Raw genomic sequence first — 21959 nt, 5'->3', positions numbered from 1 at the left:
AAGTAAAAGTATAAATCAACAGGGACCTTGACTTGTCACTGAAAAAGTTTCAAATTTTCAGCAAATTGACATTTAATTGAATTCAGTCCTAATTTAATTCTGAAGCATTAACCTTTGATGACAAGAGGAGACAAAAAGCTGTCACTATTATTATGCTGGCCTCAATCAAAGCTTCATGAGCTAAGTGAAGGTTAATTTGGCACGACACTGAGTCTGGTTAACTTCCTCGAACTCAAAGTAATGATAAATGTAAAAAAAAACAGTTTCATGCTCATTATTTTACTGCCAGCCACCAGAAGAGAGACTCCACCATTATTCGCCTCACAACTTTTCTTTCCTTTAGTGGTAGCTTAACCCTCTCTCTCTCTCTGTTTTTCTCTGAGGCTACTGTAGGTATTACTCTAATCCAACCTGCCCAGAAATTAGTAGATAAAACTCCTCTTAGGGTAAGGAGAAGTTCAATTTGGAGAAAATACCTAATTAAGCCAATGTCACCTCCAACTTGACAAGTTTTCTACACCACTGATCATCTCCCTGCACCGCTGCTGAGGCTCAGAGGGTTCTACGTGAAGGAGCTGTACATGGTGGCTGCTAACAAACTCTGCCAGGGCTCTGGGTTCAAGATGAATTCACATAATCCCCCTTGGACCACTCATACCAAAAATGTATGCATTCGCTGTACCGCAGGGCACTTTGGATAAAAGCATGCAGCAAACAGCATATATTATGAGTGCCCGAGAGAAATGTGTCTCAGCACAGTTACTGCCAGCTGTCGCAGGCAGCAGCAGCACTCCAGGGCTGTTGCAAAACTTTCCACCCAAGGCATTTTCAGTTTCACTCATGGCAGTTGTAACACAAGCTGTATTCACCATAGGGATAACCAGCTCCACCCCAAGCCTGGGCTTTCACAACAGCTGGTATGGCCCTGATCTGACTGAATATCTACCCATAAGCTACAACGGCAGCAGCTCTAGTAAAAAGCCAGCTACATCCCAGGCTTGCACAGCAGCAAGCTTTATTCAGCACCTTGTTAATTTGTCACAGGACGCCACGCTGCTTGTACGCAGCAGCACCAAATTCACCTGAATTAATTGTATAAACCTGTTTCAACTTTACACACAGCATGAGGAGAAAAGCACAAATGCATATACACACACACACACACATACAATGTTGCTGATTGGCTGCATATCATTAATAGGAGAATGTATTTTTGGAAATGGCATCTGCACACAATCAGCATTCAAACAAGTTCTTTGAATTTCAAAGGGGTTATGAAAATGAGGTAGCAAAGACATGTATTTTAAAAAGGAATCCAACAGACTTATGTAGAAAGGCAGATTGAGTGGGACAATAACTACAAAATATTACTTTGTATTTCTCAACTGTGCACAGTAGAAAAAGGAAAATGGGAGATGTCTCCTTTTGGCATTATTTGAGATAGTGTAAGTGACCAACAGTACATTAAACAAATGTTGTAGGGACCCCTTGCATTAAACAATGTCATTCTGAAAATGTCTTAATGGATGAACGGATGAATTGCCTGAAGCTGTATCAACACCCAATCACTGTCATCTAAAATGCTGCACAGGACAAACACACACGCAAAAAAGTACCAGTGGCTGGATGTACAGATGGACCTGAGCAGATCAGATGGTCCACAGACTCATTGTAAAGGGGCCCCTTTGCTGCAGATGAAAATGTATAGCAGATACTCTTATATCTTGTTAATCGACTGTAAAGATTTCACCCAGCAGTTATGGGATGCAAAAAGAGCTTTTACCACAGAACAATTACCACATTCTGTAAAACACAACTCTATGGTCTCCTTCCCTTTCCAAAACCACAGCAATCAAACACTGACAGCTATAAGCAGAGTCAAATAAATTATATGACTCACACATGTTAAGTAAAATTCTGCAAGCACAGCTAGGAGATAAATGGCAAAAGAATGTCTGACAGCAGTGCAGTTTTAAGTATAAAACAATTTCACTCAAGGGTAGGATTAACAGGCTGATGAAAAAAATATTCTACAAAAAAGGAAAGTGCAACAAAAACCCTTTTTGGATTAACATCAGTTATTTTTCTCCGAATCAAACATTATTATTCCATAATGTTGTTTTAATTGATTTACTCTCTCATTTGTCGATATTGTCGTCGTGATCATCATCATAATCATCATTGCCACAGTGTCCTCATTCATCTTACGTAATCCATTCCTCATTCGTAAATATTTTCACTCCCCATCATTATCAACGCCATCATCAACACTACTACATGCACTCAATCACTCACTGCCTGCCTGACTCTCGCTGGCTCACTGGTCATTAAGACTTATTGACCACTTTACCTGTTGTCTCTTCTCAAACTCCAGTTTAATTGGGGACTTGATACAGTTGCAGGTGTCCTGATAAGTCTGTTTAAGTGCCAACTCCATCAGATGCTTGTGGTACGCCCCCGCCATGTTGCCACACATGAAAATGATAATGTTGGCCAAAATCTGTACAGGAACAGAGAACAGACAACGCTGGTATTAGATATATATCAGACAAAAATAATCTTTAAGTTTAATATATTAATGGGTATTTATTTGAAAGAGCAGAAACAGAGCTGTAAAAGGGAATACATTCAACAATAGTGTCTGTTGGTTTGTTGTGTGAAATGAAATCAGAAATGGATCACATCATAGAAGAGCTGTGGATATGCTTTAGTCATTCTAAATTCTGAGGAGGCAATGGGTCTTTATGACGTGGAACCAAGGCTTAAAAAAAACCTCCAAAGTGTCAGAAATAGGACAAAGGCTTTTACTTAAGGTTGATACCGACATCCACACTGTATTTAAGGGCAATGTGGCATTCATAAACAACACAGCTTCATTCATTTTCTTGTGAACCGGTTATTTAAAGGAAGATGACCTCAGAGGTCGAGAAATATAGTACAATTGTAAGATAAGGGAATTAGATGCCCTCTATGCTGCCCCTTCTGAGTTGTTTATTGCCTAAAAATAGCATCATGTATTCCCCACACCAAACGTCCTTCTACCCAGCTGAAGAAATGAACAAAAAAAGGAAAAGAAATTAAAACTAAATCATAAATAAACCCAGAGCCTAATGATGTGTCCACACTTCTCATCTATATAAATAGACTTTCCCTTGAGTTCAGGTTCACTGCACACAAGGAAGCCTGTCTGTTTCTTAATTAGTGCTATTACGGCAAATACCACATCCCACTACAGGCTCTATTTGACCATGGCATGGCGTAAGTGACAAAGCTGCTGTTAATCATAGTGGCACCTGTGTAAGGATCACTAATGATATAGATCATCTTAACTACAATAAATCCTAATTGATTGTATTTAATGTCATGTCATTTTTACTAATGAGTAGCCAACATTTCCCGACCCACTGTGTTAATAAATCCAAACTGAGTTTAATAAAGAATATCTAGCGCTAAAGTTTGAAATCTGAAACTCATTAATAAGATGACCACTAGATAGCCTCAGCTTTATTAGCTTTTTTAGCTTGACACTCACATAACATGCTAACCTGTTAATGTTAGCACATGAACGCAAAACACAGAATTACACATAACTAAATTACATAAAATAAGTCCTAATTTCTATGCATGATTTTCAATCCAATTTCTAACTCTCTTGCACATGCTTCATTGCCCACTCGCCCATTTGTGCACCCTGTATTAGACAGATGTAAGCTGAGCCTGTCCTAAGATCAAAACTTTAAAGAGGGAGATCACTCCTTTTGATTTTGCTAACTTGGCATTTTCTCTGACATTACCCTCAGGTCAAACATTTTCTGCCCCACTAGTTGTAAGTGTCTAGAATATTAGTAAAGATGTCTACATTTTTCATCCATTCAACTATTTTCTGTGTAGATAGCATGACAGCCTCACTGGGCCACAAGCATTGCTGTATACTTTCTGTCTTGTATTCACATCGTCGGGCTCTGGCCTAGCTCTTTTCAAAAGATGAAAGGAGAATCAATAATGTCAATAATACATACCGTACGTAATGCTTACAATACAAGTGATCCTGTGTTCATTGGCTTAGTGAAAGAAATGGATGAATAGAAAAAGCTAACGTCCAAGGACAACATAAAGAGCAGCAATTGTATTGCTCCTGCATGTGTGGAACTCATCAAGTACACTTCCCCCTCTTTTCAGTCAATATCCCACTATAACAGCAGAGAAAACAAAACAACAAACTGTTCCGTTAAATATGACGCATAAGGATAAATGTTTACTCCAACCAAAGCGCTTCACTATACCCACAGAGTGCAAATTGCAATTTGTGAGAAGTGCATTCTATTCTGTTTATTTCCATTTACATTTCATGCATCCCTCATGGCAGCACTACACAGGAAGCTCCATTAGAGGAACTATTATGATAGGATGTGGCCCAGTGATGATAGGTGAATGTATAAAGACCCAGAAGACGTAATAACCTTGAGCTCAATATTTTGCAATTTAAAGCAAAAGGACAATTTAATGGTTCTCTGCCATCGCATTTAAAAAAAAAAAAATGTTTTCTCTGTCACACTCTTTCATACACAGTCCCATTCCTACTCTTTCGTGTGCCGGCCTTGTCTCATTCTCACAAATTTCACTTTCACTTGCAGTCTCCGTCTTTCTTTCCAGCATAATGGCGACCTTGTTGTCACACTGACCACTGGCAATTTGGTTTCTTTTCTGATGTAAATGTGCCCCACAGATTTACATTACAGCACCAGGAGAATAAGCCTTTGACCTTCTGCACAGGAACAAACATTTTATTCTAGTAACAACAGAGAGCCCACATCATGTATTTTTCAGCTCATAAAACAATATGGGAATTGTTTAGTTTATGTAGTTTATGTACTCCTATCAGTCGACTGACAGTAGTTAATCAGGGTAGTTGTATATTGTGTTAAAAGTCTATCTATTCTAGAGCTGCAGGCCAGACAAATGCAGGTACAAATACACACACACACACACACGCACGTAATCCACAGATGATCTGCACAAATTTTCACATATGGTTGCAAGCTATGTCTTCCAATTCTGCTGGCAGAGCTAACAGTTTCCTTTTGCTATCAGTAGAGACATGACACTTCCTGCTAATCTTTAATAACAAGACAACCATTACTCATCAGCACAGCTCATTAACTGTTTCATTACCAGGACCTAGAGCGTGCAATACTTATAAAACAATTCACAACCAATAACAAACTCATTATTAAAAGTACAGATGTCTCAGTACTGAGAAAACAGGATCTGATTTGTATGTTCAGACACACATGCTGTTCTAAATATAAATCAGATGAATGTGAGCAATGTACCTGTCTCTCCTTTATATTTGACAAAAGCAAACATCAGGTGCAGAGGCCATGTGCATGAGTGTGCTCTGCTGGCTGGGTTTATGTTCACATTTATTCACTGTATTTGGGACAGACGTCCCTCTTGCTGTCCACTGATTGTATTATCTCCTCTCTGCACATTTCCAAACCCTGAAAGAAGACACACATTTTCCAAATTAAAGGCATTACATATTTACCAGCCTGGCTCAGTTCATGACTGTTTATTTTCCATAGAAAGTCCGACAAAATAGCCTGAACTTTGTGCTACAGAATAGTGTTCAGAGAATAGGGTTCAGACAAGCTCACTGGATGACTGAAAGCAGGCACAAGAAGATTTACTGGGGCCTTTGTAAGCTGCTATATAAAAGGGTTTTCCGCAGCCCATACATTGTATGCAATATATCTCACTTTAAATAACTAAAGCATCATCATATTTAATTGAAAATCCATTCAGCTACCCATTCATTCTCTCTTTGTGAGCCTGTCAATTAAAAATGAGTTTCACCAGACAACCCAAATCATAATAATCATCAGCTAGAAGTACCTGTTTGCAATTTTGTAGTCCTCAAAACCTACATTAGCTGTAAATTACTACTTTTCTGTAGCTGGTGGAGGTGGTGAAAAGGAGTCTAGCTCTCTGTAGATTGACAACTTAGTCCTTGCTTTTAAGAAGCAAGTTCACAATGATTGATTCACTGCTGCTTCCTGTCAAAATATACGAGTTCCTCTAAATGCGACACCAGAATGCAAAGATGGATGGATGCATTTGTCTATTTAGGCAGCAAAAACTGGAGTCTGATATTTCTCCAACATGCAGCAAAAAGCATAAACATATTAAACCTACCCCTCATCCAGTGGGTCATCAAATCACAAAAACAAAAGTTGTAAATGGTTGCCTTTTTGTATAAAGTTTTGGAACTGCTCAACAGATTACACTGAGGTAGACCTGGGTGCTACTCTATTAGCTGACATCTGTTAGACAAGACACTGACAGCGATCCAGACCATCTCAAAAGGTCAGCTGTGTGAAACGGCTGGCTGTGCGAATCATCCGTACCTCACTGGTACCCAATTACAGATAACACCGGGGTCAGGTGAGGATGGCCTCTAAAGGGCTTTGAGCTGGTGAATTCTGGGATTATCTAAATCAGAGAGCTAAGCCCTATGCAGGCTATTATGAGACTACCATGTGTAGAGGAAGACAACTATCTAAGATCAGTGTGAAGGTGAATCTTGTTTTAATGACCTGTTGGCAACAGACATCCAGCAGATGTGCTTTCAAGATCCCTCAAATGGAAATTACCATAGGTACAAACTGAGCATTGTACAAACATACTTATTTGAAGAGAAACTGAAACAACCAAAAAATAAAATAAACAATTCTCAAGAGAGAAGTGTAGAGGGAAACCTAAATCCTGACATACCAATAAAATAACATAACTATGCATCACTGTTGCACACACTCTAAACATTTCTAAATGTTACATGTACATAAATCTGGACCCAACAGGGGGCTTTCACCTCTTTAATAAAAGTAGCTGGTTCATTAAGGCTCCAATGAGCCAGCACTGTAAAGTTCAATGGACTTGACAAAGTGGAGATGTCAGCATGGCTCCTTCTCACTTAATAACCCCTGGGCAGCTTGTATGCACACTAGAACAATGCACAAAAGTGTGGACATTTAATAGCTGCCATTTACAAATCTCTGGTAGGATAGGCTGGTGTTTTTTCTCTACAAATTGCTGAGTGAGTCTGAAATATTAAAATTATCTGAAACTAAAGTAAATTAAAAATCCAACATTCCACTAATGCACGCTTACTGAATGTGAATATGTGTGTGCACGTGCCTGTGTACACGCACGTGTGTGATTCTGAGGGAACAGTTTGACCGGACCAATCCTATTTCCAAAAATGTCAAACTATTGCATTATTTATTGTCCACAGGTGGTTTATTTAGCTGTTTTTATTTCTTTGCCAAGCACGCAGACAAAGGCAACATTTTTTGTTGTCGTTGGCATGATTAAAGATCACCTAAAAGGTACAAATACAGTCTTGAGCTGTAAAATGTTAGGCAGGGAATCATCATTCTGAGAACAGTTGGTAGGATAACTAAGACAAAACCAACTGGCCTTTGTGTTGCAGTCTTCAAGATGTTAGTGCCTCTAAACAACAGCAGTTGTTTCATTGACAGAACAGAATTTCTCATTAATCTTCTTCACCGACTTCTTCCCAGCAGATTACAGTGTGTGAACCAGTGACTTTTACATCCCCAACTCTGTAAGCAACCCATGAAAAATGCTTTCAGAGAGACATTGTATTCACATTTCTAGTCGAAGTGAAGTCAAAACAACAGGTCAGCTACTCAAATGACCGGATTTACCTGTGGGTTTCTGACCTGTTGGACAGACAAAATAAGCAATTTAAAGGCAGCTTGGGCTCTGGTAACATGTGATGGACATTTCTCATTATTTGTGACATTTTAAGGGCTAAATTATTTAGATATAGTTTTTCCCTCGACACCACAAAATAACAGGGTGATTTTGCTACTGCTCACACTCTATGAACAAATTACAGCGTCAGAAAAAAATCTTCCATTCAGTGTCCAACCAGAAGTAATTATTAGGGAAGGCCAAAAATGTCAGATAGTGTAATAAAGTCAAATAGCATGTTAGTCAATTTGCCATCTGATTGAACAGCATGTTGTAGTACCACAAATCCGTCAACCTCATCCTGCAAAAGCTACATAGAAAGCTGGAGAGGTTTTTATAGCTGCTGTCCCGTAGTTACCATCCGACACATTAGACTTAGAGCATCCTGTCACCCAACCTCACCGATCTTATCTAAAAAGGAGGATGTATGCCTGAGCCTGTCCCGACACAAAGGGTTGGACTGACATTATATTGCCAGAGAAACACAGAAGAGGAAAATGCATGCATGCACTCTCTCCAGCTGACACACACTTAAGTCACACACAAAAGCACAGATATACAGTAGGCACACATACTATACACAAGGAGTTGACAAAATGGATAAAATCCTCTTCCACAGTACATGTAGTTTCAAATCATAATATTGGGCCATATCATAATATAGGTCATTTTCTAGAAAAACAACTGAGAAATGTCTGTTTTTGGCAAATTCAGCAAATTGAATAATTGAACAATTGAAAGTATATAAATAAAATATAAAAATCCAATATTGCAACAAAGCCGTCCAGCTCATTGTTTTGCAGCACTGCCCACATTGACCTAATACAACCACTGATTCAATTTATCACTAGTATGGTAAAAACGGTATGACACACGTGCAACAACACACATAGTTTACATGCTGATTGTGCCTCACTGTACATGTTAAAAATGGCAAGCAATCACAAGGATATCCAACGTTTTCCTTATGGAAAGAGGGACACATGGATAGTATGTTTGTTTCTATGGACTGTAGCTCTCTCACTCACTCACAAAGCAGCACACATAATAGAAATACACAATTCACCACTGCCCGGCTCCATGTCAACACACAAAGAAAGTGGCTTTTGATCAAATTTGGCCTGCAACAGAATGGAAATACAAGGCCTAATCTCAAAAAACAGATCAAATCAGGATACATAAAATGATTAGTGGTAGATTACTTAGATGCCTTTGTACATTAGCAGTTAGTTAGGATGACTGACCGTAGTTTTGTCCCATTAGACAATACAATGCTGTTCTCTACTGATACCTCACCTGGGCTATTGCATTTCAGTTGGTTTAATTTTATTTACATTAATGAATGTAATTTTGGATGGGTAAAGGTGACTTAAAGATACTGTATGGAGTGTTATGATGTGTAATAGAAACACTGCATGGTCGGGAGCTTGCATTAGATTTTTCAGACTGATTATTATCCCAACATTAATACTGATTACTGTTCTCTCAGTAAGGCAAGTTATAATAAAATCAGGAGAAGAAGAAGGACAAGACTATGTGGATTAAAAATGAAAAAAAAGAGGGGAGATAAATTATAATATTAAATAAAATGACAGCTTTTTTTGGCTCATTTTTAGACCCAGTTCAATCACTGAAGAAGGCTGTGGGATATGGTTGAAAGTTCTGGAAAGTTTGCCTGTACATTTTTTTTTCACAAATGGAATGTGAAGAAAAATGGGAATGGGAAAATGCAATTGAGCTGCTGATCATGCGCATATATTAAGTTAAAAAAGGTTTTAATAAACGTTTTTGCAGTGGAAATGTTTTTTTGTTTTTTTTCATAGTGATTTTAGTATTGTTGACTGATTTTCACCTGTCCGAACACTGATAGTTATTCATTTGTTTTTGAAAAATAAAAAACTAAAACAATGAGCCATAGTTGTGGCTTATGGATACCAGTGAAATTGTTTATTATCATATATTACACAAATTTCCATGATGTAACGACATTATACTATAATCTGGTTACATCACAGAAATTCTGAGTGACCAGTATCATTAATATCTGGTAGTAATTTTGGCTGGTGATGCGAAAAATGTTGATTCCAAGGCCTGCAGTGACTGAACAACCTAAATCTAGCAATCTGCCTTTTATTTGATCCTCCCAGCTGCTATCGGCAAATGTCACTCTATAATGAGAACCAGCACCCCACTACTACCAGTGTTGAAGCGAGTAAGCATCAGGTTATTGGATCCAATATTCCCCTGAAAGAAGAACAAGCCACTCAGGTGCTGTTTCCATGGCACACAGAGTGTGCGTCCATGAAGAACAGAACACAACGATGGGAGTTACATAGCACCAGTGACAGTTGCAAGAATTTGAATAATTTAATAATTGTACCTTTGAACATCCTGTGTAGAAGGAAGTATCACCACTGTCAAACTGTAGAAAAATGCAATTTATTGAGCTTTGAAAAGTTTAAATGCCGTAATTCTCTGACTTATATACTTATGTATATGTGCAGGCTGCAGGCAGGACACACATGGGACAGTCTTCCACTTCCTACAAAAGGGGCTGTTTTTGGAACATTGTGCCAAGTGGCCTTAAACTACTGACACTTAAAAAATATACAAAATCCAAAAATGCAACCATTTCTAAACTAAACTGGTGATTTCAAAAACAAAATGTGGCCACGTGTGAAGGCACTGATGCACTTGACTCCACATACTGCACACACATACTGTATTTGTACCATAATAAATTATGCTTAATTCATACCCTGCCATCATCATAACCACAAATACAGACTTGGCCATAAGCATAGTCAACAAACAGAGAGAAAACAACATCACTGTCACTGACAACAAAAAAAATACTTATAACGAAATACAGACCCGCCAGGATTTGGCTGAGTCTGTGTTTACTAGCAGGCAATTCGTTCCTTGGCAATGTCACGTCTAGCCCTGCATGCCATCTTGACTGCTGATTGAGCAGCAATCTGTCTCCTTCCAACAATGCCTTTGTAACTTGACACACACAAAGACTGTACAAAATATTAGGACTGCCTTCCTAATATGTTTGTCATAGTCTCAGGTAACGTCTCAGGTAAAACAGCACACACTTTATTTCAGTGTTTTGGGTTTTCTCCTCCGCTCTACTTGCCAGTCATTCAGTCTCAGAGATCAGATATTCCAACTTCAAACTACCTATCACGCTTGAGCATTTCTACAACTCTAATTAAAATCCAGATAAATATACATTATTTTAGGAGCACAAGACAAGGAAAAGAAAGAGCAAGTGCCCTGACCTTTCCCTTTCATGTTCAGGCATGTTGTCTGTTCCTTTCCTTTGGTCATCTTTCTTTTTTTTTATTTATGTTTTGTCATTTCCATTGACCCTTGTCCTTCCATATTTCTTTTGTTCTCTTCCATTCTGAGCATGTCTGTCACAGTTGTCCATCACACTTTTTGAATGTTTTGCCTTTCTGTTATTCACTTGTCACGGACAACAGACAACAACACTGGCCAATTTAGCTATTTTGTTTTGCCAAGAAATATTTGAATTATAGAAATGGCATAATTAATTTCTATATAATTCAATTTGGAAGCAATTCCTATTTCCAAACATCCTTTTTTGCTTTTCACTTGACTGACACCATCCAATATTTTTACAAGGGAGATAAAGGATAAAGGACTTAAAGGGCACCCCTCTCTGGCTGATTTTCCACTGGATATGTGCTGTCGGGCAAACTGACCTGATGCACAAGAGGAGCTGGCAGATAGTGACCATGCAGCTTACAGCCCGAGGCTGCCCAGATGCCAGTATTCCCAGTATTACACATGAAAGAAAAGTAGGCTAAGACCAAATAACAGGCCATCACAGCAGAGTTCACAGAGGCAATAGAGAACATTTGTGAAGGTTTAAGAGTAGGGAATACAAAGAGACATGAAGATACAGGCACAAGAATCACCTTCCGAGTGCTATGATAGAGCTGTAGCTGCACAAGCAGTCTATACTTATTGTCATTATGTGAATTATTTTGTGAGTCTATGAACAATTCTTCTAAAAAAAAAAAAAAGGAGAGGAAATGAAGATGTTTTCCTGTTATCTGAAGGACAATATGTCTTATGATTAGACTATAAATGGTCATTTTTATTTATTCAAGAGAGATCAACCAGCAATTTTACCAAAGGCTGGACTGCTGAACACGGGTATCAAACCTTTAGTGATGCCTGCAAAGAACCTCAGAGCGCCAGTCACATTGTATGATTATAAAATGTACCATTAAGATGAATAAGCATTTATGATAAATTCTTACTTCAGTTAGTCTAAGATTAAGCAACAGGGCTGTCAAACAGAAACACACGCAGAAAAGGTGTAGAGAAGTGCAATTTACATGTAGGAGGTCACTGACATGAAGACATGGTAAAATAATAATTACAGGACCTTTTTGTATGCTAGAAATGCCCTTTGTGATTTGGATCTGAAATGTTACATTGCATCCTGGTCTTTGAAATCTATGATAACAAGTGAGATGTAGCTTTTGTGACATGCTTGTCAAATTAATTTCCTTGTTTCCTTTATGCATTAGTTGGAATTAGCCAAAGGTGTAGTGGCAAACACTGACATTTGGAATCGGTTTCCTTATATTGTTATTTGTTTGTCTTTCTCACCATATGCCAACTGCCTGAACATTTTGTGCTTGAAACAGCAATACAGCTGGAAAGAGGGTGACCTTTTAATAAAGTATAAAAAAGCACATTAGAATTTCTATCGCTCACCTGCTATGCTAAATTAGTTTTAGTTTAAAAAGGTCACATTTGTTTGTTTGCTAAAAATACAGACTGTGTGGTTAAAATGACCAGAAATGCTCATTTTGTGAGAAGGATGGGGAAACATTAAATGTCTGGAAAGGAAAAATAATTCCATGAAGATTCCATCTGGATAATAAAATAAAACAAAACAAAACAACAGTGGTTACACATCCCATGAAGTATGGATAGGGCAGGATATAGTGTAACTATGACAATATGCCATAGTTACTAAAACAATACTAGAAACAATAGACAATACTAAAACAATAGTAAAACAATATGTGATACTGATAGAAAACTCGACTTACGTCCTCTGTTGTTGGCAGCAGGGTGCCTGTTTGGAGAGTATAAAACAGCTTCATGTGTGTTTGTTTGCTTTAAGTACAAGTGGGCCAGTGTGTATTGGAAAGCAGTGCTCCCTGTGAACTGGAGGTACATAAACCTCTACAGGGAAGTGCGACACAACTTTGAGTACAACTGATTATGGCAATATATGGCAAAAACTAGGAAGATAAAACCCAGGTTGGAAATATCCAAAATGATTATTTAAGCATTCTTTATCTATTTGTTGTTTTCTTAAAGATTAATGACTAGTAGACAATACAGGTCCACTGAATGTTAGTGAATCAGAGAAAACGACTTCTTGACTGGGACCAGTTACCAACTCCAGAAAGTCCCACTAGGAAATAGTCCAGCACATAACCCACCACCAACAGGGCGAATTGACATTTTCACGTTTCAATGTTTGTATGACTTAAACATATATGATAAAACCTGACAATTTGTGTGCTTCAGAGGTGCTGCTAGATGGAATTTGATACCTTTGCACAGAGCCAGGCTAGCCGTTTCCCGGTTATCAGTCTTTATGCTAAGCTAAGCTAACTGGCTGCTGGCTCCAGCTACCGGACAGACAAGAGAGTGGTAAGAATCTTCTCATCTAACTCTCGGCAAGAAAGCATACTCCCAAAATGTTAAACTATTCCTTTAAACTTTACTCCTTTACTGATACTGATTAATACATAAATGAATCGTATTGAGTTCAAATACACAGTGGTGCGTGCGTATTTGGTGGATGGTCTCTGTTCTATTGTATATCAATGTGTCTCCTACCATTAACCCACACTTTACATTTGATCACCTTACCTGCCACACTACTGGTTCCATGTGATCAGCTGTGGCGGACAGGCAGACACTCAACACAATGGTGTGAGAGGCGGAGGTCAGGACACTGGCGATGATGGCGTCCCGCATAGAGAACGGCAGCATGGTGTAAACCACAAACACAATGAACAGGAAGAATGACACCTGTGGAGAAAGAGACACACTTATGACACACCTGCAGAGGAGAGCGAAAAAGAGAGAATGAGAAAGAGAGCGAGAGGGATGGATGCGCAAGAAAAGAAAATACGGACGGAAATCAAATATCAGTGTTGACAGTCCTGTGGGGAAAGAAAGAGCATGACCCACCAAGTGCTAAAGTAAAGCTTATTTATGTTCAGCTACATCAGTGGCATCAAAAAAATGTATGAAGAATATTAACATGCATGCTCGGGGAGGTAAGCTAGAACATAAATTACAGAAGGAAAAAGGAGGAAGGAACATATATTTGTGCCATTACACATCCTTCTATGCTAAACAGTCGATCCATTATAACATTCTTTGCGTCTTCCGCTTACCTAAGCTCCCATGATTGCCAGAAAAGGGGACAATCAGCTCTCACACTTCAAACCTGACAGCTGTAATGTAACATGTAGAGTGCTTCCCTTTTTACCCAAACTCCACACACACACACACACACACACACACACACACACACACACACACACACACACACACACACACACACACACACACACACACACACACACACACACACACACACACACACACACACACACACACACACTTCTGCTGCAGGGTTAAAGCAGCTCATCTGCTGTCGTGTATGGATAGAAAGAGGCCAGTGTTCTCACAGGCTACAGCCAGGTGCCAGTTAACCTTTCTTGGGTTATTTGCGGGAAAGCAGGGTTAGGGTGTAGGGGGCTGTGAGATGGAAAGAGGAAAGAAAAGCACGAGGGAGAGCGACTAAAGCAAAAAAAACAGTACCTCGTCTGTTTAAGCTTGGGTGACTAACATACCATTCTACACTGCTACTTTCTTCATGGCTAACTATGGTAGTGAATGCAAATAGTAGCAAATATCAAAGGATGGTCTGTTGCATTTAAGGAAATGCTTTATTCATGTTAAAATTCAAATTCACTCAAATGGGTACTATGTCTTGTGCATTTGCCTCCTGCTGCTTCACTACAGATAAAAGTAGGACATATTTACTAATTAGCTTAATCATGATCATCTCTTGCAGACTCCTTATTTTCTAAACAATGGTTAAACAATGGTGGACATGTTAAAACGGCTGTTATATAATAGTGTGATCAGCAGGGAAGCAGATTGGGATTGCTGGTCTCCCAAGAACAGAAGAGTCAAGTGACAGCAACATGTGGAGGTCAGCATGATGCACCAGAAAAGTTATCGCTTCAAGTTGAAAACAGCAGATTCAGCTGATGACTGTCATTTTCTCTTGTAAAAAGAATGTTTATTATTTAAATACCAAAACATGTACATAAACCAGCTGCAACCAGTCAATAGAGGATGCACCTGAGGCGACCCACCAGCCACAAAGCTTAAGATTCAGCCAGCATAATGAATTATTATAAAATATAAATGAGCAAAATAATTTGTTTTTACTTTTCAAGCTATACAGTATGAAATTAACGTTTTCTCAATAGCAGTCAGCATCATCATCCTCAGAATCATTGACATGTTTATATTCTTTATATACCTTAAAGGTCACATTTAATGTTCTATTGATCATAATACGATTTATATGTGGCATCATTCAAGCTATATCACATCCATCATGCTGAAGGTGGATGTCACTCACTGGCCGGTATCGTATGAACTTTTCATAAAATGCCAGTAGCGCCTTTTACATATTGACAACCCGACATATCACTCCAACTATAATTCCCTGCATGACTGACACTGGAGAATAAGTGCAATCCTTTGCACCGTGGGGACAAAGAAGGAATCAGAACAAAAAGATTCCCTTTCAACAAAGATTGTTTTTGGCATGCCCTCATACAATTGGTCCATCTTTCAAGTTTTTGAACAAAGCAACTACAAGAAAAGGCCACTCAAAACATAAGCCATTATTTTTAAGATTATTTAAAGTGTAAATTGGCTGAAATGGAGAAGATGGTACCAGCCATTTATTCAAATTTAAATTGTTTTCTTGATACATTGAGCACAATCTAAATATTAATACTCGACACTCAGTTGAGTAAGGTACTTTGTATCAACGACATCATAAGGCACTGAATCTACTGTGGGGGGTAATATTTTCTTTTTTGTTCCACAGCTTCAATAATAAAGATTTTAAATGAAGTAAATTAGAAAACATTAACATGTACAGTATACATAATGCTTAGTGATACATTCTGTGTATTTCCTTTCCACTTCTGCAGGAATGATGCAGTGTCTCAATGTGTCTCAACAGCTACAAAAAAAGCAGCAACACCCCAAAGTGACCTTGCTTTCTTTGCTATTTCTTTCAATCATATATGGTTTAATTGCAAAAAACTGCTTGGGGTATTATTATACTGCATGATAGATACAATTACGCATGATCTAGGTCTATGATTGTGCCTCTAAAAACAGACCACATAAACATACCTTCTCTACGTGCCGCCTGAATTGAATTAAGTCTTTGTAACAGTCAGGAGTGAAGATGCAAAAGCTTTAAGCCCATTGTGTTTCAAAGTCTCAGAGAGCTACCAATTACGGCTCAGAGCTTAGTCAATACAGAGCCCCAGATACAGACAGAAGTCAACAAGAAGGATTTAAACACATATTGTAACCTGGACATGTATACAGGAAGTCCATGACTCATGCTGAATGTCTTAAATGACAAGCATAAATATGTTTAACGTTTGTGCACTAAAAAAATTAGACAGAGGTATGACACATGAGACCCCCAAAACAGGGGATTGAAAAACAGGCAAAACTAATCATAGTGCAAAAGTTTGTATTTATATAAACAACTCAAATCAATGGAAACAATGCATTTGAACGCTAGCGGACAATGAAACACTGATGACTGAACAGTAAAACAGATCCTAATGTTTGAGTGACCCCTTTTACATAATTTCCCTTAATCTGAAATTATACAGCCACCTAATAAATATATCCATCACCCTAAGACATATAAAGGATTTAAGAGCCATGAAGTAGGCCATGGAGTGTATGCTTTGTTTCTTGCACACAAGACACTAATGGCTAGCTTGGTGGAACACCTGTAATGGCTCTTTTCATTGATGGGTCTGTGCCTCCTCTGTGGAACAGTATTAATGAGACAGCCTCTAATTATAGAAGCCAACCACTTGTCAAGGGGAGTAACCGCTGATGTCCCCTGACCCTGGACACAAGCACACAATGATTATCCAGCACACAGGATCCCGCTTCTTTTTGTTGGCTTGAATATCTGACCATTTCTTCCTAAAGTCTGTAATGACTGGTCTCTCTGGCCAGGCAATTTCTCTTATTGGTCATGACATTTGACCACCAAATGTACAGCCCCTCAGCCCAACCTTCGCAACAACTATCTCTTTTTCACATTCAGTGGAGCTTATCTTTACAGATCTGCAGTCTGGCATTTCCATTTTCACTTCTATTTAAGCTGTTTACATGACTGCATAAACCAATGGCTCCCCCATAATAATCCCTTCTGCGTGACAGAAAATATTATTTTTGAGTATCCAGAGAAATGGGTCTGATCTGTTTTTTTAAACCAAGCAGGGGTGGTGCAAAAGATTTGAGCCCAACAAAAATGGTACTGCACTTGCACCTCTTGCAAGCTTTGCACCTGCAAGAACGGCCAATGTACTCAATCCTTCAGAAGTGAGGTGAAGAGCAGTCTAGTGAACCAGTGAGTGGCTTTCTTTTTTTTCTAACCCTCTTTTCTAACCCCTCTAACACTTGCTGCTGGTCTAAGTTTAGAGGCAACTAACCTTCTAACTGTTCAGAAGCTGAAGGACAAACTACGAGAACAGTAATACGAAACAACAGTGTTTCAGTGGACTATGGCTGCGAAAGCAAAAGTAAATATTAAATTTAATTAATTTGCACTCTTCCTGTCTGTGTTTCTGTGTGTTGGTCCCTGAAGAATTGGAAGTGCATAACCGCAAGCTAGGAAGGAACTGTTTCTAATCTCTCTGTACCACTGCCTGACCGAGCTTTAATTGGGCACAGTCTTATTTTATTCTTACAATGTCATGGTTCAGTAATGCTGGCAACAGGAGTTAGGATCCAAACATAAATGCAAAAGTTTTGGAGGCAGTTTACTGAGAAGGGGTTGCAGGAACAGAAACATAGGCAGGAAAGCAGTTGTCATGTACCAACATTAACAATCTGGCAAAAAAGTGGGGTGACTAGTCATCTATTTATAGTGGGAAGCAAATGACAAAACAGCTGTACCAAGGTAACTTGCAGAGGTGAGAAAACTCACCACGTAAGGAATGAAAGAGACGTGAGAGTGGTGAGAGACGATGCAAACACAGTCGTGGTTGCAGTATTCCTGATTCTAATCATGAATATAATTACTAGGGTGGCTGTGGAGTTTTTGCAGTATGGCAAATGTATTAGGGTGGCGGCAGTTTTCTTCAGCCAGCTCCTTGATTTTACCTTGTCAAATCCCTGCAGAGCCAGAAATGCAATGAAACACATTACACATACAGAATCTTAAAATAAATAGATGTTAGTGCTGAATCAGATGCAGAGTGCAAAAACTAAAAAAGCCACCCATGTAAGGACTCAAAGGGAAGGAATCTGGTAAACAATTCAGTGAATGTGAACCTAAAAGCATAAGACCACTTAGATTTTTCTCCTCTGTGGATGATTAAGAAAAGGGTTACTTATTCACTATGTCAAGTGAGGAATAAGAGAGTATTAACTTACTTCCTAATTCAAAAGACAGTGGCTAATTTCTGGCAAATATCGTTTAGCACAACAACATAATTTGCTTAGAGTCCTGGAAGCCTTTTTTCTAAATGAATGCTCTGAAATCCAATACGGCTACTGATTCATGAAACTGTACCAAGGATAATGGAGAAGCTGCAGGGGTAAGGACGTCTGCTGAGTTCTCCTGTATTCTTGATGCAACAACACAACAGTCAGGAGCTTCCTTCAGTATGGTCAAGGTCAAGCTAAGCACACACTCTCTCTGACAATTAAGTGGACAAGGCTTTTTTGTGGTCCATCATGGTACAGTCAACTTTGCTTCTGCCCCATGAATCAATTCCTTGATAATGACACTGAGGAGGGCTCATAAAACAAATTATAGAGATGGAGTGTCAGATTACATCAGGCTTTTAGTCTACAGTCTTTGGCAGAGATTAGTTTTACGGGCTGGATTTACAATGTGGAACATGTGTGTGTGTGTGTGTCTGTCTATGTGAGCATTTGCTGTGTGTCTGCTATTTAACCTTAAACAAAGATAGATATGCTCTTTTCATTTCTAGCTCTACTCACTAAATCTGACTAAAAAGACGCCTTCATTGATTTATAGTGAAGTTGCAGAATTAAATGCAGTAGAAGAGAAACATTAGCCAAAGTGATTGGGTTGTTATTTCCACAATCATCTTGATCCCTGAGATAAATCAAGGTGTTTAGCGCAAAAAATATATTATTTTCAATTTCCCTAAAATCAAAATAATGGCTTAATAACACCTCCTCTTTACATAATATGCTGTATCTCTCCATGTCTCTCTCTGCCTCCCTCCCTTGAATCACCCCCTTTATTTCCCTCTTTTATATCAGTGGTTCCTGTCCTATTTTTGCCATCTACCCCCTTCTTTACTATTCCAACCAGGCAGGCCTCTTCCTTCAACCCAACCCCCCTTTCCCCACTTCTTCTGTCCTAAAGCCTAATGAGGATGGGATGTATACTCAAAGAGGAGCGTGTGAGTGCATCTGTGCATGTGTGTGACTGAGAGACGGGAGGCAGTGAGAGACACACGAGAGAAGAGGAAAGGAGGCGATGAGGCAGGGTCCAGACATCTCTCAGTGAGGGGTAGAGGCTGGACCACACAGATAAGCCTATCTCCCCACTGTCAGCAAACACAGAGGGCTTTGTGGGGAGAGGATAAGCATCCAATTGATTTCAGGTTTGAAAATGGAAAGTGTACTGTATACAAACTAACTGGGAGAGTGGGGACGGCGAGCACAACACAGCTGAGGGAATGTTTGGAGCCTCGGTGCTATTTCATTTTCCTGACAGTGTACTGTACTGACAGTGCAGTTTGTAATGTATATATCTCTTGTTCTCTTACTGTCTCCCTGTCTCTCTATCGAGGATGTCAACACAAATAATATAGTTATTTTGACAACTTACCATGTCCCCTGTGTGGAGAAGATGCTTCATGCCACTGGAGTATAAAAACACATGAAGGACAATAGAGAAATAATCTAGATTCTCTAAACAGAGCAGAAATGTAATTGAAATATATCAAGTAGTTTAAGCTACACAAGTCATGGTACTTCCTGCAGTGAATTAGTCCAGTTAGCTTGTTAGCGTGCAAGGGCTCTGTGGAAACTAATACGCACCGACATAAAAAGAATAAAGGAGGGGAGGGATACCTCGAGTAGAAAGACCCTGCAGTAGAATTTGAGTTTGGCTAAGTAGGAGGAAACTGTACAGTTTGTGTTTTTAGCCAAGGGTACAGTAATAACTTTCATGTAAAAAAAAACTACAACAATTTTGGGAATGCTAACTTGATAACATAGATCTGTAAAGAATGCACATAAGCCTGTCCAGGGTGGTAAAATTCAACAATGCTGCAGAGGAAAGAAAAGGGCAATATGTAAGGCGAGCTTATTAAAGCAGTGGCAGCACTGAGCCTCCACATCACACTGCATATCACTGACCTCACCTTGCCTTCTTCTTAAAGCCAAGAACGTGTTTTATTAGGCCATATGTGGTCTGCTACTCTCTACATGTATTTTGGTGTAATTTTAGGTGAATTCATTAATGACTAGTTATCACTGTGAGACACTGCTGTGCTTTTAGCTGTACACAAGAACACTGGACACTTTTAGAATTAACCTTCTATACCACTTGACAACCATTATACCAATTACAGCATAATCTACACTTCAATATGTACTGTGATGTTTTCCCAACTGTAGCACTGACCCATGCCATGGTGCTTCAGTAGTAATCCTCTTTTATATCACTGCCTTTCCCTCTAACTCTGCCATACCGCAACTCCTCTTCCAGCCTATTCTCTTCCTCAGATTTATGAATGCAACATGCAACATGTGTTGTTATATTCTGCAGGATAATTTACATACACTATATTGCCAAAAGTATTGGCTCACCTGCCTTGACTCGCATATGAACTTAAGTGACATCCCATTCTTAATCCATAGGGTTTAATATGACATCAGTCCACCCTTGGCAGCTATAACAGCTTCAACTCTTCTGGGAAGGCTTTCCACAAGGTTTAGGAGTGTGTTTATGGGAACCATTCTTCCAGAAGCGCATTTCTGAGGTCACACACTGATGTTGGACGAGAAGGCCTGGCTCTCAGTCTCCGCTCTAATTCATCCCAAAGGTGTTCTATCAGGTTGAGGTCAGGACTCTGTGCAGGCCAGTCAAGTTTATCCACACCAAACTCTCTCATCCATGTCTTTATGGACCTTGCTTTGTGCACTGGTGCACAGCCATGTTGGAACAGGAAGGGGCCATCCCCAAACTGTTCCCACAAAGTTGGGAGCATGGAATTGTCCAAAATCTCTTGGTATGCTGAAGCATTCAGAGTTCCTTTCACTGGAACTAAGGGGCCAAGCCCAGCTCCTGAAAAACAACCCCACACCATAATCCCCCCTCCACCAAACTTTACAATTGGCACAATGCAGCCAGACAAGTACCGTTCTCCTGGCAACCGCCAAACCCAGACTCGTCCATCAGATCGCCAGATGGTGAAGCGCGATTCGTCACTCCAGAGAACGCGTCTCCACTGCTCTAGAGTCCAGTGGCGGCGTGCTTTACACCACTGCATCCGACGCTTTGCATTGCACTTGGTGATGTATGGCTTGGATGCAGCTGCTCGGCCATGGAAACCCATTCCATGAAGCTCTCTACGCACTGTTCTTGAGCTAATCTGAAGGCCACATGAAGTTTAGAGGTCTGTAGCGATTGACTCTGCAGAAAGTTGGCGACCTCTGCGCACTATGCGCCTCAGCATCCGCTGACCCCGCTCCGTCATTTTACGTGGCCTACCACTTCGTGGCTGAGTTGCTGTCGTTCCCAATCGCTTCCACTTTGTTAT

General features: G+C 39.5%; 1 protein-coding gene across 1 annotated transcript in view; it reads right to left on the bottom strand.

The window, feature by feature from the left end:
* Nucleotides 1-21959, bottom strand: part of adcy2a (adenylate cyclase 2a) — a 54969-nt gene that overhangs the window by 21816 nt on the left and 11194 nt on the right. Inside the window, exons 3-4 of the mRNA XM_070911314.1 lie at nt 13717-13878; nt 2351-2500 (exon numbers count right to left, since the gene is read on the bottom strand). Of these exons, the coding sequence (XP_070767415.1) occupies nt 2351-2500; nt 13717-13878 (312 nt within the window). The remainder of the gene's footprint in view (nt 1-2350; nt 2501-13716; nt 13879-21959) is intronic.

This window comes from Enoplosus armatus, chromosome 9 (assembly GCF_043641665.1).
Source record: "Enoplosus armatus isolate fEnoArm2 chromosome 9, fEnoArm2.hap1, whole genome shotgun sequence".
NCBI classification, from domain to species: domain Eukaryota; kingdom Metazoa; phylum Chordata; class Actinopteri; order Centrarchiformes; family Enoplosidae; genus Enoplosus; species Enoplosus armatus.
This window is presented reverse-complemented; position numbering and strand designations above follow the sequence as displayed.